The 19,866-nt window shown below is 42.6% G+C and overlaps 1 protein-coding gene across 5 annotated transcripts in view; it reads right to left on the reverse strand.

Moving 5' to 3' along the window:
- ABLIM2 (actin binding LIM protein family member 2) overlaps nucleotides 1-16,341 on the reverse strand; it is a 139,920-nt gene extending 123,579 nt beyond the window's left edge. For all 5 annotated transcript variants that reach the window (XM_065659972.1, XM_065659964.1, XM_065659954.1 and 2 more), the window contains exon 1: nucleotides 16,267-16,341. In XM_065659972.1, the coding sequence (XP_065516044.1) occupies nucleotides 16,267-16,282 (16 nt within the window). In that variant the 5' untranslated portion in view covers nucleotides 16,283-16,341. The remainder of the gene's footprint in view (nucleotides 1-16,266) is intronic.
- Between the last annotated feature and the right edge of the window lie 3,525 nt (nucleotides 16,342-19,866).

The raw sequence follows: 19,866 nt of genomic DNA on the forward strand, positions 1-19,866 counted from the left end.
ACAGACAGTTTTGTAATGAGATAATACCTCTCCTATCCAGGAATTCACTGTATATTTTACATTTAGTCCACAAGAAAATAATGGTCCCAAGATTCAACTTTAAATCAAGACACTATCTTAAAATTGTCCTAGTTGTAGTAACAACATATTAAATTAAGAATGAGAAGCTAAGTACTCTCCTTTGCAGAAAATCTACAGAATATTGGAAATGTATTGTCTTTATTCTCAGGTCAGCTGTACAAGAGATTAAATCTTTTAATTATCTGCCACAGAATGGGAAATAGAAGTCTTGAATCCATTCAGCTGTTCAGTTTATGACCTGGAGAATTAAATCTGATCCCTCACAAAGTACATTTAAGCATCACGCACACCCTAAGACACAGCTATGGTTTTAAAACAGCCATGTAAGTCTCAGCTGGTATATTGTTATGCTACAGAATAACCGAGTTTCCACTGAAAATGTGCATGTGTCTGTATTTTTTGGAAGTGCTGCATTTGAGTCCCCAAAGCACTGCACTGCTGTCCTGCTCTAGCTTTAAGCACAATTTTAATCATGCCACAGTCAAGTTTAGCCCTCTCACATGCTATATTTAGAACCACAGAATAATTTAGGTTGGAAGGCACCTCTGGAGGTCATCCAGTCCAGCCTCCTGCTCAGCATGGATCCAACTAGATCAGATTGCTCAGGGCCTTGGCACAGCCATATCTGAAAACCTGCAAGGATGGAAGGCTACCACTTCCCTGGACAGCCTGCTCCAGGGCTTTACCACATTCTTGGAAATTTTGTTTCCCTTATCTAATCAGAACTTATGGTGTCACAAGCAGTCATGGTGTTGACTCTCATCCTTTTGCCATGGACCTGAATCTAGGTCTATCTTCTCTATAGCCCACTAGTAAGGGTACAAAGAGAGTGATTTCCTCCCTCAGCCTCCTGAAGGAGCCTGGCTCCCGCAGTTACTCTGCATACACTAAGCCCCTGATCATCCAGGCAGCCTGCCCATAGACCTGCTCCACTTCATCCCAGTAAACCAGACCTTCTGTCTAACATCCCTCTCTAACATGAACATCATCACAAGTGAGTGAGGGCATGCATTTTAAAGTAGAGTCATCAAGATTAGCCTTCTAAACTCATATTTAGCATCTGTCAAAAGTGACATGGTGTTCAGTGCAGCTGAGCATCTTTAACTCGCAGCATCTTTGTCCATCCAAGTGTTTTTACAAGGCCACCTTCATCATATGACATACCATATGCAATAAAGCAAACCTTTTCTCTCTGGATCTGCCATAAGGAACCTGGGATATCCGGAGGGAGGGACAACATTTCTGACCTGAACATGCAGCTTTAGACCACTGGATTCTAACAGAATAGAAGCTAATTTTAGGAGTGCTCATGTATAAAAATATGAATTACTGTTTTTCAGATATAGATACCAGAATAGATGTCCCATAGTGCTATCAATCACGAGTGTGCAGATTTGCAGCAGTCTGGCCTGAGGACTGACCCTGAGAATTCAGAAGGAATTTCATTACAATTCTACAATTATTAGACATACAATGACACTGGTGAACACCCCACTGAGAAGTCCCAGCAGAGCAGAGAAGCCACACTCTGTCTTTTTAAATCTAGGGGTACACCAAACATACAAAGAAACCAAGGGGGTTTACAAAGTTACATATTCAACATTGCAACTGCTTTAGAAGCAGAGATTTTGTTGTAACAGTAAATACCAATCCCACTTAACCACATATACCCAGGGGTCACAGGCACTACTGCACAGGTATCCCGTTTCCAGCCTCTACACCCTGCACAGATTGCTCACAATTGAAGGAACAGGCAGTGTGATTAACACCACTAATCTGGCTGCGTTTTGGATTTTTGCTGACTCTTCAACATGGGAGCTCTGGGAGTTTTTATTTCAATATCAGAAGTATTGTTAAGCCTCACAATTTCATCACTGCCTTGAAATACTTGATGGTTTAAATTAAGTACCATCGCTGGGAGATAAGTGATCATGCCGCAATCTGTTATTTTTCTTGTTTTAATTCAGTTCTAGCTGTCAGAGCTGCAGAAAGAAGTTAAGGCTTTTAACATTCTGAAAGGCTTCCCCGTCCCTTTCCTGTATGAACAACATAAAATCCAAAGAGCTCAAAAGTTTAAATAAAGTTTAAATAGTTTAGAGGAGGCTCCAACTTGTATCCTGCTTTATGACTATAGATGCTACAGCTTGCGATTTCTGCCTTTTCCTGTGTGTGTAATGGCCTAATTGACAGATCTCAGGGATATTCATATGGGTTTTGCTTCTGCTTGTACGCTATCTCGTAAACTGATTCTTTTAAACAGTGGTTTTGGGTTTTCTTTAAATAACAGAATATCATTTAAAGTCCTAGAGATACACCACAATACTCTGCCGCAAGAATGCAAATGACACAAGTTTTGTTGCAAAGCCACCTTCCCAGGATTCTGGGAAGAGCAGATAAAGTAAGCAGGGCAGTTCCACTCACCGATATAACCCCAATGACATGGAAAAATACTAAAGAAAAAAATAAGACTCCCACAGCAACTGATATCCCTCTTGGAAGCACCAGAAATGGCCCCTTCATTCCACTGATTTTACCAATGTTGTGGTAGAAATAAGACGGGGGTGACAATGCCTGCAGCTAAGCATCTCCTACTAAACCAAGGCAGGGGCCCAAAGCATGTCACCAATGTGACTGGTATCAAGGGACCCAAAACTGGCCTCCAGACCTTTACCACTTGGAGCAAATCCTGACCTGCCGGATCCATCCATGTATCTCTTGCCATAATACTTAACTTTCCAGCCTGTAGGCAACTGACAGAGCAGATGTTGCTAGAATGACTTAGCACAAAGCTGCTATTTGTTTAATTCTGATGTAGAAAATGTGTCACACTAAATAGCTTAGTATGTTAATGTACCACTGTAGCAACCTGCAACAGTCTTCTATAATTTTATTCTAGACATATCTGCTTATTGATTTCATTTAAAATCATAACTAAAACCTGTTTTCTTGCTTCCTACCTACATTTAAGTGTACTCTTCATTTCACCTTCAGTTTTTTCGTGCTGAATGAACAGAACTATTTTCTCAAATACTTTAATGGCTTAGCATATTTTACCTACAAATCCTCTGCATTAAAGGACATAAGATGTGACCTTCCAGAATTAGTTGATCTGTTAATAATTTGCAGCACAACAGTACATACATGAGGGGGCTCCGAGGGGTTCAACCTTAAAGAATAACATAGAATCATAGAATGGTTTGGGTTGGAAAGGACCTTAAGATCACCCAATTCCAACCCCCCTGCCAAGGGCAGGTACGCCTCACACTAGACCACATCACCCAAGGCCCTGTCCAACCTGGCCGAATCTTGACCAAAGCTATACTTGGAATTGATCTCTGAATAATATTATCAGTAAAAATCTCTGAAATCTAAAATATTCTTATTTGAATCAAACTTTTAAATAAAAAATTCTTCAAATTTTTTATTACAATTAAGGGGCAGCTTTTAATAACCACAGCTTGAAGTTTATTTCTTATATTAGTACGTAATTCCTTACGCTTCAATGGGATTATACACAGGACAGAATGTATCTAGTCATGAATTTGAAAACTGTTAATCTCAAAAACATCTTAGGAATCAATCTTAGAATAACTTTCAAATTGTTACAATGAGTGCTACAAATGAGGTATTCCAAGCTGTAACCACGAATAACGTCCATATCAATCTAAAGGCACAATATAATGCCTTCTAAATTTAACTCTTTTGTGGATTTGCATCGGATGTTGCGGAACCTTATTAGCTTGATGAACTGTAAGCATGTATTAGTAAAATTAATCCTCTTGCATGTAGCTGCACTCCTTTGATAACTCAGCATCCTTAGCATTAGTACTTCTAGCTTCTTGAGACTGTGGGCACATATGAGACATATAATGTGCCAGTGTCTTACCCTGATGTTCTGCCAGGGCACATTTTGACAGGCATTCCCTATGGCAGCTGTAGGCTTCAGGGCTGGCTGCTGTTCCATCAGTGGCTTCATGTCAACAGCTCTGAAAATAACCCCCTTGAATTTCTTAAACTATAATATAAAATATTAATTTTGGAGTACATATTTCAAAATCTAGCTTCTGAAACATACGTTTCTGTAACATACACTTCTGTGGTCTGAAGCCCAGTTAGAGCCAATTATTGCATGATATTGAGGATTTCCTGCAAAGAAATACCTTTTTGCATTTTTCTTTGCACCAAGCCCATTCAACCTGATGGTGGTCAGAATAACAACAAGACTGCAATGACTCATACACACAACAAGCGCAGGCACAACCCATTGTGAGCCACCTTTGGAATAAAGGCTAAAAGTTGGAGAAAGCCTTCAAACAACACAGAAGCTGAAACGGGTTTGGTTTAGCAATGCAGTTCTTCAAAACCCTGCTGTACCAGAGCTGTGCTGGTCCCTGGTGGACATGGTTCTCATCATGGAGATGTTCTTTCTCTCAAGTACTAAATTATATCAATGGTTACACTCTTCCAGAATGATGAAATGATCAAACCTGTCCCTGTGCATGGCAGGGGGTTGGAACTAGATGGTCTTCAGGGTCCCCTTCCAACCCTAACCATTCAATGAACCTATGAATATAGGAACTTGATACTTCTCTATAGAAAGCATCAGGGGTCAATCAGTCTGGCACACTTCAGTCAGATTTTTTCTTAAGATGCACTTGGTTGTTTCAATGTCTTTTAACAGAAGTGCTATGTGTGGCTTGGAGTAGGTCCACTTTATCTAGGCAGATGCACCCAGTAAACAAACTTGACTCAGCACAAGGCCTCGCGACTGACATAATCTTCACCCCAATAACTAATCTTTCAGCTCACCAGGGGATACAAAAGCTGGCACGTGTTATCGGTCTAATATGGAAAGGATGACAAATATTTTCCAAATTACCTATTGGATTCATGTGATCATGACTGATGAAAGCTGCAGAAATAGAAAAATTGGAAAGTTACCTCCTTCCGTGTTTAACTACCCAGCTGGGAAAGGGAGATGGGCATGCAGAGAGAAGAGCAGGGGTTTTTACATCTTTCTGCAAGTATCTGCATCACTGGCCTTTGGGGAAACATTAACATAAGCCTGCCTCTAGAGGAAGGAGCTGCATGTGATCTCTTTGCCATGTTACGTCACCTACAAAGAGCTTTAAACAACTGGCAAGTGACAGTGGCAGCTGCTGGCAGTGGTCTGCAGGGACAGGCGCCACTGTGGGCTGCACAGATTCCTTGGTGGGGCTGCACGCTCGCAGCTCGGCTGCCAGTACATGGAGCCTCTTCCTACCACGTACAAATAAAACCCCAACCTTTTCCAGGGTTAGGTTCTTATGGAATTATTATTATCTGTGCGTTTCACACATGCAGTCTTATCTGGTGGGTGACACCAGTTCCAATCCCGATTTCTTTTTGGAATGAAATCTTCTCATGGATATGATCCAGAAAGAAACAGCAAGGAGGGGGAGTATTTGGGCTGCCTAAGGCATGGAGTTAACAGCAGGAAACTGGCTTTGTTGCAGTTGGATTTTACAAGCCCAACTCTTCCCTCCCTTCTTCACTCAACAAGCTAAGGACCAGATATTATTTTTCAAAACTTAGTGGAAAATGGCAAACAAATTAAGTTTTCATTTTCCTTTCTTATTTTTGTAGACAAAGAACACGGCCATATGTCAAAAATAACCCCAAATGTATTAAGCCTTATACACATGAAACCCCAATGACCTAAAGGATACAACATTTGATTCAGGCTTTCATGTTCCAGTTTCTTTTTCCTCTTGACTAATCCTACCAAAGTCACAAATCTCTTCTGAGTTCTCCTGTGTGTACAACCACATTCCCTTCTCTTGTGAGAGCTTTGTAGTCAATTGACCAAAAATGCTGTTAAAAAGCTACATATCTTTATTCAAACATGCAGTACCAAGAGTACCATAGTGGAATTCTGCCAAAGAGAAACCCTGATATTGGAGAACACACGGAGAGTCACACATCCTACCAAAAAAAAGGAAGGAGATCCTGCAGAACATGGCAGAATTTTCCTAAAGAGATGATGTTATCTTTCAGCTTGGGACTAAAAATAGTATGGTTGTTTATACATCCAAACAGTACACAAAGCTGGAGACAGCATCTCCTCCCAAGAGTTTACAATAACGTAAACGACAGTCAGATGAAATACAGGGAATACAACAGCAAGTACCCTATTCATGATATTTTTTGTATTCCAAAGTGTCTTCCTAATTTTTATTGCAATAACTTCTTTACACTGTAAAACTTCAGGATTCCTAAAGTGTGCAACAAAAACTCTAAATACATTGACAAAAAGTCTTTAACACTGACAGAGAGATGCAATGGTCGTCTCCGAAGCATCAGAAAAGATTTCTGCCTAGAGACAAAAATGAGTGAAACATATAGGGTGCCTTGTTCACAGGTCAGTACAACAGCTCTCCTGGATGTGTAGCTCTATGTCCATCCAGAGTCCTCCCTCCCTCCTGCTCAAGTGCTATACATAGCTGTCAAGCTGAAATGCCAAAGAGCCTGTGACCAATATAGGTTCTTTGGTAACTGCTAATTCTTCTTAGTACCATAATATCAATGCAGTGGAAATACTTTCCATATCATTTTTTTTTCCACAGTACAACTACCTTAATTTCCCTAGGAAATTCACGGGGGCTGCCTGTTAAACTTCAGTCCTCTGCCTTCCTGCAGGAGTCATGACCTGCCACCCAGATCCACAGCACGGAGCCACAGAGCAGGGTGAGAGTAGGAAGCTTGCTCTAACACATCAAGGTTTGCTATTTACCCACTGCTAAATTCTCTGTAACCAACACTGGATGCACAACTCCTTAAAACACATTCACCATTCACTGGTTCACTTCTGAAAAATAGGTTCAATTAGGAAAAATAGAAAATAATTTTTATTAAAGAAATACATATAAAAATCGGTACAGCATTTTCTAAGCAGCAGAGTGATTACTACAGAAATGGACTATCAGGAGAAGTGACAGGTTCATTATAGAATCATAGAATCCTAGAATGGTCTGGGTTGGAAAGGATCTTAGAATCACCTAGTTGCAACCCCCTGCCAACGGCAGGGACACCTTCCCACTGGACCATGTTGCTCAAGATCCTGTCCAACCTGGCCTTGAACTGCCAGGGTTGGGGCATCCACAACTTCCTTGAGCAACCTGTTTCAGTGCCTCACCACCCTCACAGTAATGAATTATCTTTAATTGTCTTGAGGGAAGACAGTTCTGGTTTTGCAAACAACTTAGTATTGTGATACACAAGTGAAAACAACCAGTTATACAGGGAAGTGGTAGAAGATTAAGTTGAGCAACTGAATTTGACCCATAACCTAGATAATGTCATGAAAATAGCTTAGATAAATAACTAGAATTAAAGATGAATTTCAGAACTGAAACTAGTGAGCTCTTTGATGCCCACAGCGCAGTTTATAGCACGTTTCCATCACTCTATTAAATACATAACTAATCGACCTTAGGAAACACATGTATGAGATCACCACTACCAAGACTGAAGCTGAAACTACCACCAATGTATAGCATTCTTGTATAGTTCAAAAATATTCAGTACCTTCATACTGAGAAAGGCTTTGAGAAGCTGCCTTTTTCTATTTCATAACAGGACAGGTAAATCAAGAAAGCACCCAACCAACATTATGGCAGTTTCTGACAGCTCTAGCTTAGCAGCCAGGCTGCTTCTGCCAAATTAAATCTGCAGCTTATGCTGCTTGCTGCTTTCTAAAATGGGCATAACTACGGCACGCTTCTAGATCTATGTAGATCTTATGTGCTTCAGATGCAGAAAGCCCAGCCGAGCATTGTTTCAGACCTGGCAGCATCACCCTAATGTCAGCCTCATTTTCTTTACAGGACACTGGCCATACTATTCCCACAGAAAATCAACCCTGACCTTGGAAAAAAGCTCAGACATATCATAAACTAAAATTAGAGAGCTATGAAAAGAAACGTGAAATGAGTGCCTATCACTTCAGCAGGTTTCCTGAAAATGCATCATAACACTTAAATCCAGCGAGATTATTTAACCCAAAGTTTAGAAAAACAGGAGTTAAGGGTCCTTAGTACAATCTAGGTTTTATTGTTAGGTCAAATCCAATTAATAATATAGACACAATCAAATCTATAGCAGTCTAACTGGGAAGCTCTATTAAGATACAAGTAGAAGTTTATTGCAAGGCTTCATGAAATTCAGGCCACACAACCAAAAATGAGCTAAAATTCAGTGTTTGAGGTGATACATCTCTTAGTACTACCTTGGAAAACATTCAAGACCAAGACAGTCACCATTAGCCACTGTTACCATTAGTTTCCAGGTCAGGACAATGGGCACAGTTGGACACAGGCTGCTGAGCCACGCAGACCTTTATTCTGAGCTGGTAGAGACAGTGTTATGATCTGAAATAATGACAATTTATGTGTCATACAGCAAACTGAAACATAAAGGAGAGAAGCCTTAAAGAAGATGCTAGAAAAGCTTTGGTGTTCTTACAGCCAACAAGACATTAAGACAGCCTCTGAGATGCTTGTTATCTTAGTTGGGTACCATGAAAAGCCATGGCTAGAATAAAGATGTTAAAATGTTAACATCTAATTCTGTACTAAGGACATAAATAAATGTCCTGGTTTCAGAGTGACAAAACACTCTGCAGTTCACAGTGATTTCACCTGCGAGTGATGGATGCTTAGCACTTTTCAAAGTCCCAATGTGAACGGAGAAGCCAGACGTTCACACCAAACTGAGTCAAGGTGGGGCTCTGCAGCTGCATATGCATAACTCACAGAAGTCTGCATCTTTAGGCAACTGTTCAGCAGATCTGTGGTGCATAAATCTTGTTTAGCCACACAGCTTGATGCAGGAGAGTTTACAAATGTTCCTACATGAAGCTGACACTAGTTTTCCTGGTTTTGAGCTATTAAAACAAGGCCAGGAAGAATGGTTGGTGAATGGCCTCATAAAACAACCAAGATTAACTGCAGCTCAACAGAAGCTCTGCAATCATGCTTAAGGATGGCTTTGGATACCCACAGAAAAGTCTGGACCAGAAGCCCAGAGGACCAGCTCACGGCAGGTGGTTGAAGACCACAACTCATCTCTCCTTGGCCTTACATTCTCCAGATGGAACAAAAGCATACCTCTCTTTACACAACACACTCAAGTGATGCACACAGCAGCTCCTCTGACCATGCTCGCTGCATGAACCCTGGTACAATTTGGGGCTGGACTCTGTTGACGAAGTGGGTGGAAAGGCTGTACTCAAGTGCACACTATTAGTCATGAAGACATTCAAGACAGTACACAAACCAACACTGCTCTCTCATCACCAGTATTTACCTTCCACCTGCACTCAGGCACACTTCTGTTGCTGCTCCAAAGCAAGGCTTTATTTAGTCTGAGCAGGGCAGGAGATGCTGAGCACACCGAGGCTCAGACCACGAGCAGTAACCCTACGACTGGCACTCTCTGAGCCTGACTTACAGCCAGGTTAACAGACAGCAGAACAGAGAGCATATGTGCGAGTCACAGGGGTGAGGTGCTGGAATCGCTGCCAGACACTCACTACAACTCACAGTACATACGCAGCCCCAGCTGTTCCTGATTGCCTTGTTTCCCAGTTACAGGATTTGGCTGCAAACCTTTTTCCATTCCTGTCTTCCCGTCATCAAAGGTAACAGTGGCAACACAGCCCACTTACATGGTTCCCTTTGGTCTCAGTGCCCTACACAATGCAACCTCAGAGATTAGGTCTTGTGCATCTGTGTTGCATCTAAAATTGTAACTGAGTGGTTGCTTTAATGCTGCTGGTATTGCAAAGCCAAAAGAAGCACCAATGCAAACCCTTCATGACTCCATAAAGCCAAACTTGTCAGCCAAACTCTACCAAAAATCCTCAGTAGTCTGTTACAACATAAAGAACAGAAGTACCTGTTTGACTTGCACGTCCCAGCCAAGTCTGCAATACTGAGAACATGAGGAAGAAAATAAAGGTAAAGGATTTGTAAACAGACCAAAGTAAATGAAAGTAACCAAGATTAAAAAGGAAACAGTAAAGAACATTCCTCATGAATTCTACAGCATTGGCATAATTTTAAACTGCAATACTTGCAGCAGTCTGTGATATATAAATGTACATCAATAAACTCTCTTGACAGAGGTAAAAATAAGTCAAGACAAAAAAAAACAAAATGGTTTGTGAACTCTCCAAGTTAATCACTGCACATAAAGCTGCCAATTCATTTAGTCCTACTTAGTGTTCCTCAGCAGAGAAGATCCTAGTATATATTCAGACAGCAACTAGTAAATCGCCTTATGTATTATTCTGAAATTCCCTGCTATACATGAAACCTCAAGTCCCCTGTGAGGAGAAGGAGCTATATGACCTATTTTCTAAAGTGACAAAAGCTCTTGCATGACACTTTTAAGCAGAACAGGTTCTGTGGCTTCTTCTTCATATGATATGGATCAAACTAACTCCTACTTCACCGAGGATTTCACAATATGAACAATGTCACAGGGATTCAATTTCACTTCGTCATCTTCTGAAACAGACTTAAACAGGGTTAGAAGAACTTAAACAGGGAAGAAGCTCTTTACTGTGAGGGCAGCGAGACACTGGAATAGGTTGCCCAGAGAAATGGTAAAAGCTCCATCCCTGGCAGTGTTCAAGGCCAGGCTGGACAGAGCCTTGGGTGACATGGTTTAGTGTGAGGTGTCCCCGCCCATGGCAGGGGGTTGGAACTGGATGGTCTTGAGTTCCTTTCCAACCCAAACCATTCCACGATTCTACGAACACAACTGTATGCTTAGTGCTCCACATTTATACTATATCCAATTATTTCCCTCAATAAACCAGTACTAGAGAGTGTCCCATGAAATGACAGAAGAGTGACTTGAAAGCTTTCAAGCAACCAGCCACTGCATTTGAGAGTAGCTACTATACATTAACAACTGACATAAGACATTAGCAAAAAAACCCAAAACCATCTGTGTTACAATATTCAAGTCTCTTTAAATATCGGTAGTGATTTCTTACAATTAAGGACTGTTTTTTATGGCCAACTCCATTTAGACTTTGTTTTCCTTCAACTACAGGTCAAGCAACTTGTCCTGTAGAAGAAGGAGAATCTCCAAAATAGAGTTATTGATCATTTTGACTAACAGCAGCAGAATAATTACTTGCTTTTGCAGAGAAAGGGAGAAAAAATGGCTCCTAAAGCAGACAGAAATATCCACTGAATGGAGTTTATATTCCTCTCACATGCCTTTCCGAAATAGAAAAATAAATACTTGTGCTTCATGCAAAACAATGCTCCATTGAGATTTCAGAGCATGAATATCAACTAATAAGCTGTGAAAAAAACCATCCCAACATTTCAGACAATAGCAGCTACGGACCTTGACACATTGCTAATGGATCTCGACATGGGCAATAATCTAAATTCAGAAATATTTTCCTTAAGGTTATATTTAAGGATGCAGACAGCGAGCCAGCAAATTGTCCAATAATCTCAAGGACCCATCCACTGCCCTGCACCTGACACCAGGCTTGTGTAGAGACACAGCTCTGCTGGCTCTCTCATCCGGGCACTTCCCCAGCTCTGCTTTGAAAAGCCCCAAGCAGCACAGCCCATTTCCACACAAATATGTTTAATTCATTATTGTGAGTGCTGGATGCTTGGTTTGAGAGCCCAAGGTCCAAAGGTGGGTTAACAGCACCAGCAATCTGCTAGCAGGACTGGAAAATGCAGCAGTGAGCTTAAAAGTTAACAACAGTCAAGAGAGATGTGATTCTATTGCTAAAAGCCTGAATTTGTGTAGTGTGGAGTGGGGATGATTCATCAAATTAGGCAAAACTAAAATCGGGGTTTCCTTACTTCTCCTTGAACGTTGGCCAGCCCATTGCATAGAAGGCAGCAAGAAAGGGAAAAGTCAGCCTCGGTAGCCATGCTTTGAATAACACATCAAAAATTTGTAAATTTCTTTAGCCCTCTATGTTTTTATGACAAAGTTGGTTATTGTGCAGTAAGCACATAACATCCTGAGAAGCAAAAATGAATGTACACTGACCTGAACATTGTACTGCAATAGCAGTCGGATGCGTAAAGACACCAGCCACAGGGGATGCTTGTTACTGTACAGATGCTGCACTGCAAACAGGCAAGCTGGCAAGAAACAGACCTCACTCAGAAAGCCAAATATCTGTTCTATTAAGCAGAACCAGCCACCTCTCCAGGGATTTGCTGCAATGCTGGGGCAGCACATGAAGGCCTATGGTAGTCAAGACATCCTGCAGTCCAGAGTTACCAGCTGATGTACCATCACCTATTTCTTCTGACCTATTTCATCCTCTCGTAACTGTGCTATACGTTCTTACAATCCAAGAACATGATGCCATATAACAGATGTCATACACTGAGTTATAACCTTTTCCTAAAGAGCTGTAAAGAAGAATCTTCAATCAAAACCTCTTAAATAATCCTAAAATATGGCTTCCTATTGTTTTACAATCTAAGAAATCATACACAGTCTATGCAATTCAACTTCAGAGGAAGAAAATAGCATCAGGAAATATGTGTCATTACTCATTTTTTCAGGGAAACATGGCTAAAAAGGCAATGAAATTAAGTAGTTTTACTTCTGTTTAATTACAAAACCTGGAGGATGGCACACTAGAATCTGCACATGTTCATTAGTTGGAGAACTCCAAAGCAAGTCGAGCACTTGCTGCTCCTATCTAGTAATTCAATGCTCTCTTCTTCTGGTGTTCAAAATGAAAGGCTGAAAGTAAAACACTGTATCTAACTGAATACATACTGCAGTCTGAAACAGTCATATTATTGTCTTCAGAGATGATTCCTATCAGCATAACTGTATGTGAACACTGAAAAGGAATTAAGTAGCTTCTAAGCAGAGCAGGACTCTGCGTGACCAACCAGCATAACCTCTTTTGTAACCAGAATCACTGTGTTCCTGCTCCATTTGGGTTGTGACACTCCATTAGTTGTTCTCTGATCCATGCCATCAGATTCTCCCTTTAATAGTTTAAAGACTAAATAGCCATGTGAATTTGTGTCACGGCATTTAATTTAACCTAATACAAGATAATTCACCTACAATGTAATTAGCACCATCTTACCCTATTTCTGGGAATTGATGGGAACCTCGTTTTACCAATCTCAAATTTTAAACCTACGCTATTGTTCTTGCTATGACTTCAAGATGACAAAGAACTGAAATATTAGACTGATAATGATATTATAAACATACAAAAGTACATTTAGAATCCCAAAAGCACAGCCATGCCATGTAAATTTCCAAAGCATAAAAAGCATTGAATGGGATCTTTCGTACGAACAGTTTCAGCCAAGATCATTGGTAAGTATACGGAAGGCAACTGAGGAAAATCACACTCAGAAAAATCTAATTACAACACAGAGTAACAGAATGGTTTGAGTGGGAAAGGACCTTAAAGCTCATCCAGTTCCACTCGCCATGGACAGCGACATCTCCCACTAAACCAGGTTGCTCAAAGCGCCTATCCAACTTGGCTTTGAACACTGTCAGGGAGGGAGCTTTCACAACTTCCTTGAGCATCCTGTTCCAGCACCTCATCATGCCCACAGTAAAGATTTTCTTCCTTATATCCAACCTAAAATCTCCCGTTTCAGTTTGAACCCATTACCTCTTGCCCTATCACTACAGTAATAACGCACTTGCACTGCGTTTTACTATGCCACATGATCGTATGCTTCCTAGATTTAAAATTATAGCATGGGTCTGCAACTCATTAATGTGCAATAATGGTTCAAAGTATGCACTATTGAGCCACTTGAAATTATATTACCTGTATCTATATATGACAAACAAATCATGGTTACCAAATACAAGCATTTCTATATCTAATGCTAAATCTTACAGCTAAAACAGCAAGGCAGCGTCACAGGGTATCCTGAAACCCTCTTGACACAGATAGCTAATGATATGTTGCATCAGCAGAAGAGGGGACACAGCCTGAGCAAAGGTTTCTGGCGCAACAAGCACAGACCCACAACAGTTTACTCCATCTCAAGATTAACAGGAAGAGCGGGTATTTCTCCTGGGTTACCAAACAGTGTAGCAATCACTTGAACCTTGTGTGGGGCTGATTTTAAGACTACGCTGCACCCTTATTTTCTTTGCAGGGCCAGAAACATCTTTCTGTTACAGTAAACACCAAACTTTTTAATCATAGCCTTTCCATAGTAATTTTGGTATAAACCTTCTGGAAACAGTGACTTTAGTCAAATTGTGGCATTAAATTTGCTGTACAATACTTGCCCTATTGATGTTAATGGAAAATTTCCATTGATTTTGCAGAATAGATGTGGGCTTCTCGTGTTCAATTTACCATTAAAATTGATTGTAAATAATTTTACATGTCCACGTGGACATACAAAAAAATCACAATTTGGGAACATCAGAGCTAAACCTATACTTAAATCCAATACTCCCCAAAGTGCCGGTTATTCTTTCAAATGAGAGCTCAGAACTCTCAGGGTTTTTTTCCACTCTCTTTTTTCCCAGGATGTTATTTTTATCTTGGCACTGTTCATTTTTGCTATTTCATTTACACCATGTTTGGTGCAATTACAGCAATGGAATTGTGTCAAGTCTCCTCTGCACTAGACTGTTATGCACTAAGTCTACTACTGGGTTTATAACTTTATTATTTGATTGGCTTTTTAAATAATATAGAGATACAACTTTGGACTTTAATATTCCCTCTACCAGCCTCAGTTCTACCACTACAGAATTCAAATGTTTCACAGTATTTCGTATTCTTCAGTTCCAAATTACAGATGGATAACTGAGGATGGGATTCTGTGCTGGAATTTAATCATCTCCATTGCAGATGTATGCCACCATCTGTGTTAACCATCTCTGTTCTCTTCAAAGACAGGGAACAGACCCAGGATTCCCAGCACATGATTCAATACACCCTGCAATACACACTTACTCTGCTCTCGCCTGCACCTATGGGCACCTGCCTTGGCCTGGACACTCCCCCAGAGAGGACATTTCAGCCACAGACCCTGCGGGAATGTGGATGATCAGCACACACGGACCCATCTACACCTTCAGCAGACCTAAGAAATGCCAAATTAGGCTCTTAGCTGAGGTCTCTGGCAGGTGCCTGACCCCAGGTCTCACACTGCTCTAACAGAGAGCTTGTTTTCCTCATTGTTTGTGCTAAGCTCCCATTTGGCTCGCTGTGAGGATGTGATATTGATTAAGCATGTTGACATACAGAACCACCACGTAATTGTAGCTATTCAGTGTGTCCCTGTTGTTGTGGCAGAGGGTATATTTAGCAGCTATAGTTACCCTCTGAAACGAAATACATAATCAGCTATCAAAACCTCCCCCTTTCCCTTAAGCACAACCCGGTATTTGCCTTAAGGACTGTAATATTTTGCCATCAGCTGTGCTCTGAAGTAACCACCCCCCGCTGCCTCACCACGCAGACGAACGCTGAATTGCCGGAAAACACATTTCCCAGTCGGTGCTCAAATTCTGCTTGTATCACAGGGTAAATTACTCCTGTATCACCCTGAGCAACCGGAGCCCTCCGGGTGTCAAATCCCGCCTAGGGCTCCGCGAAACCTCCGCGATTTTCACCTTCTCCCCCACCAGCAGCAGAGCCCGAGCTTTTAACCCAAATACCCCCGTCTGAAGAGCCCCGTAGCTCCCACCCCTGGGGTGCCGGGCAGCGAGCGAGCAGCACCCTTCCAGCCAACCTCACCGCGGGGCCGGAGCGAGACAGACACCCCCGAGCCCTGCTGCGGGGTGCCGCCGGGGCGGGGGGGGGAGGCCAGACACGGGTCCCCACCGCTGCGGCCGGCCAAGCCGCTCCCGCGGGGGTCCCCGCCAGGATGTGGAAGACGCTGGGGGCCGGGGCGGCGGAGCCGGAGCCCCCCACAGAGTCCCGGCAGCCGCAGCAACTCCCGCCCGGCAGCGCCCGCGGCTGCGCCAGCTCCCCCCGGGCTACGCGCATTTAATACGGGTTTAGGACAGTGCCCAGCCGGCTCCTCGCCCGCACCGCACAGCGGCGCGACGGACGCAGCAGGGCAGGGACATCGCCCCCTGCCCAAGCACAGAGGGGACCCCCAGGGGCTGCCCCCCGCGGCCCCTTACCTGTGCCGGTGCTCATGGCGCGCAGGAGGCGCCGCGCCCGCCGCTGCTCCCACTGCCGCCGCCGCCGCCCGTCACCGCGCCCCCGCGGGCGGCACCATCCCCGCCCGCCGCCGCGCAGCCCGCAGCGGGCAGCGCCGCCGCGCTCCGCCCCCGACGGCAGGTGCCGCGGAACGGCGAGGAGCGGCGCGGCGGGCACCTTGGGAAGTGTAGGCAGCCCCGCGCCGCGCCGCGCTGCGGCCGGGGGGAGGCTTCGGCCCTGCCGCTTCTGCAGCCGCCCCTTCTCCAGTCCCCGATAGCAGCAACGTCCCCGCCGCCTCAAGAGCCGCAGTCTGAGCTCACCTTGTCCTCCATCCATCTCCTTGCTCCGGGCCGAGGTCTTCCTCTGCGTTTCCATGCTCGACCTTGTGTTCGGTTCGTATGATGCTCGAGCAAGGCAAGCTGGTGCACAGGTGCTTTAGCATGTCCCCAGGAGGGCCAGAGAGCGATGGTGAGGATGTTCGCATCATTCCTCGGCTCACGTTATGCTCCAGGCAGCGCTGCACCTCACAGAAGGTGTTTGGCAGCAAGTCTAGTTGTTCAGGGGGGAAGATAGTCCTCTCTGGAGCAGGTGAACACTCACTGATCCTTCATATTTGAAAGTACAAGGATGCACAGCGTTTTATTAAAGCCAGCTTGTTCAGTATTTCATCAATCTGAGAATCTGTTGTCATTCTGGAGGAAATAATGTTTTAAAAATACCCAAACATCTATTCTAACAAACCCAGAAGGAGGTAGTCACAGTCAGGTAAATGTATTGCACAGCTCCACCGATGCTGACTTCAGACGGAGTTTAAGTCAGCTTGGAGTTACTGTAACAGCATGAGGAAGTAGGGTATGAAGACTTGCTGTGTGTGTATACTGGTGTGCTTATTGTGCTCTTTTCCAGCAACAGGTATCTAAAAGTTAAAATTTAAGTAATAGTTGTAATCATAAAAATCTGCTGACCTTTCCTATCCAGCACCAGTGACTGAAGTGAGATGAGCCCTGTAGCAGTGTTTATATGTCCTGATTTGATAGGGAATTGTGGTCCTTTGTCAGTGTGAACTGAGAACCCCTGGAGATAATTGTTGCCATTGCCAAGCATGTGGACCTGCACTCAGAGCAGCTGTATGGAATCAGACAGTCCAGCCCAGTTCCCCAGTCCTGGCAGTTACCAGCTGAGGGGACTTCCTGAGCCAGATATGTGTTCTTTGTATTGAAGAACCTTCCATGGCTTTTCTTCCATTATCTTGCCCCGTTATTGTTTGAGCCCATGAACATTTTAAGCAACTACAACATCCTGTGAGAGGGATTTCACAGCTGTACTATGTGTGGTGTGAAGAGCTATCAGCTTTTGCTTCCATCCTCCTATTTACTATCTTTATTTGATGCCTGCTCCTTCTTGTCATAGAAGAGATAGCAAACATCAAATAACTTAATTCTCTATTCACTTTCTCTGTGTCACTCACGCGTTTATACTGCTCTACCAGATTCCACCCTTCCTTGACTCCTACTGTAATTAGTCATTGCTTAAAACTGGTGACTTGTAAGTTCAGTGCCACACTGCTGTCACTTTCTGTGCTTCGTTTTGGAGTTGCATCATTGATTCTTTAGCATCATGTTTGCTAAGCGTTTTAATCACCTGTTTTCCATCCTGCAGTCTTCTAGCACCCATTTTCCATTGACAGCTCTCCTGAGCTGCCCAGCTGTACTGATGCATGCAGCTGAGTTGCATTTGGCCCTGTGGAACTTCACTAAGATGCAGGTGATGCATGAATATCCATGTGTGGATCTATCTTATGTATCTCACTAGTAGAAATATGTAGATCACCTCAGTTGTGGCTGTGAACCAGATGGATATCTTGCCTGTTCTGCATTCATTCCAATGAGATCTGGCTTCTAGCATCACTGCAATGTGTTTTTAATCATGAACTATCTTTGCATATAATCATGAGTTCAGGACAATCCTTGAATGATGCTAGTAGGCCTTTGGCTAGGCAGAAGTGTTGCTTTAAAAGCTAAATTAAACATAACTTGTTATAGTGAAGTTGGTGGGCCTGCAATCAGTACTGGATGTAATGAAAATGAAGCAGCTGTGGGCACAAGAGGATTTTGGAAGTTCTGTCTACCAGTCACAGAAACAACTGCAAAGCCCAGGTTACTATACAAATGCTTATAGTGCCAGACTTTAGGGGACACTCTAAGAAATGGGTCATGAACTCCAAAATTCTCCTTGTTTAAGACAATGCCAGCTGCCATAAGCTTAATTAGGAAACCCCATGACCCACAGAATAGTCATGTTCTGCCACTGGTAAGACCCCATACTCCAGCCTATGAACCAGGGAGTAATCATAGATGACACTAGCATTACTTAGGAAGAGATCACAATTCAGTGTTTGAGTGGTCTATGGTAAAAAGAGTTGCAGAGTTTATTCTGAATTCTGTTGGATTTTATGTTCTCCTTGCTCTCCAGGGAGACATTGTCTCTTCTGTTAAGTTGGCTTTGAAAGTGCTGATAGCAAAGGTGTGGTGGAACTGTTGGCTTCACAGTCAAAGTGAAACCATTTGGAAAGAGTTGCAAGAATGCTTACACTAAATGATTTAAACCAAGCATCAAATCTCACAGATGAAACAGCTGACAGGACTCTGATCTATCCTGAAAACAGGAGATACACACATCGGGACACTATCAGATTTTGTCCCTTGTTACCAGCCCAAATCTCAGACTAGTAAGCAGTCATCTCTTGATTTTAATTTAATTTTTAACAGCAATCAGCTTGTCCAGCCACTGCAAAGAAGGCTGAAAAGCCAGCCTCTAAACTGTCAGCACTTTGCACCTCTTCTGTCCTTACTGGAAATTGAGTTGGCACTTGGCAATCCTGATGATCCTGCTTCTTCCTTCACATCCTCAATGTCATCCCAAATTCTTTTAAGAGCATCGTTATTTTTTGGAAAAGCTTAGAAACTTTATGTGAGGCAAAAAAAGTTTACTTTTCAGTATATTTCTCCACTAATAATATCTAAAAAGTGCTATGGAAGACTTTATACTGCACTTTACTGTCCCTGAGTATTTAAACTATATGTGTTTCTTAAGTACATTCATGCATCCTGCACTGTATTGGAAAAAATCTTCATTATCTTGAATTCCTAACCATCCCAGTTATCAGAAATGCATCCTCATCATATAAGGGAATATATCTTCATTATCTTCCCTTGACATATAAGGGAATATGGCTTCATGTAAAGGCAAAAGAGCAAGCACCAAACCACAGCAATCAACATAGTGTATATTCATTAATAGGTATTAGCATTACACTCGACTGCGTGCTTCAGTATGTTAAGGATACTGGAGATTTATGGACAAAATACCCTTGCAGAAGTTGGTGTAGCTCAATATCAAGTTTGGTTTTTTCCCCTGTGTATCTCAATGAAGGTAACCACATCAAAAGGCATTTTCCTTTCTTCATTTTTTTACGTTACTTCAAAATCAAGGGAATCCAACTGGGGTAATATTCAATTAATAAAACCGTTATTTTAAAACCTGGTTTCACAGCAAAGTTGTCACACACTATTTTTATTTAG

Source organism: Lathamus discolor, chromosome 1, assembly GCF_037157495.1.
Source record: "Lathamus discolor isolate bLatDis1 chromosome 1, bLatDis1.hap1, whole genome shotgun sequence".
In the NCBI taxonomy this organism is placed as follows: domain Eukaryota; kingdom Metazoa; phylum Chordata; class Aves; order Psittaciformes; family Psittacidae; genus Lathamus; species Lathamus discolor.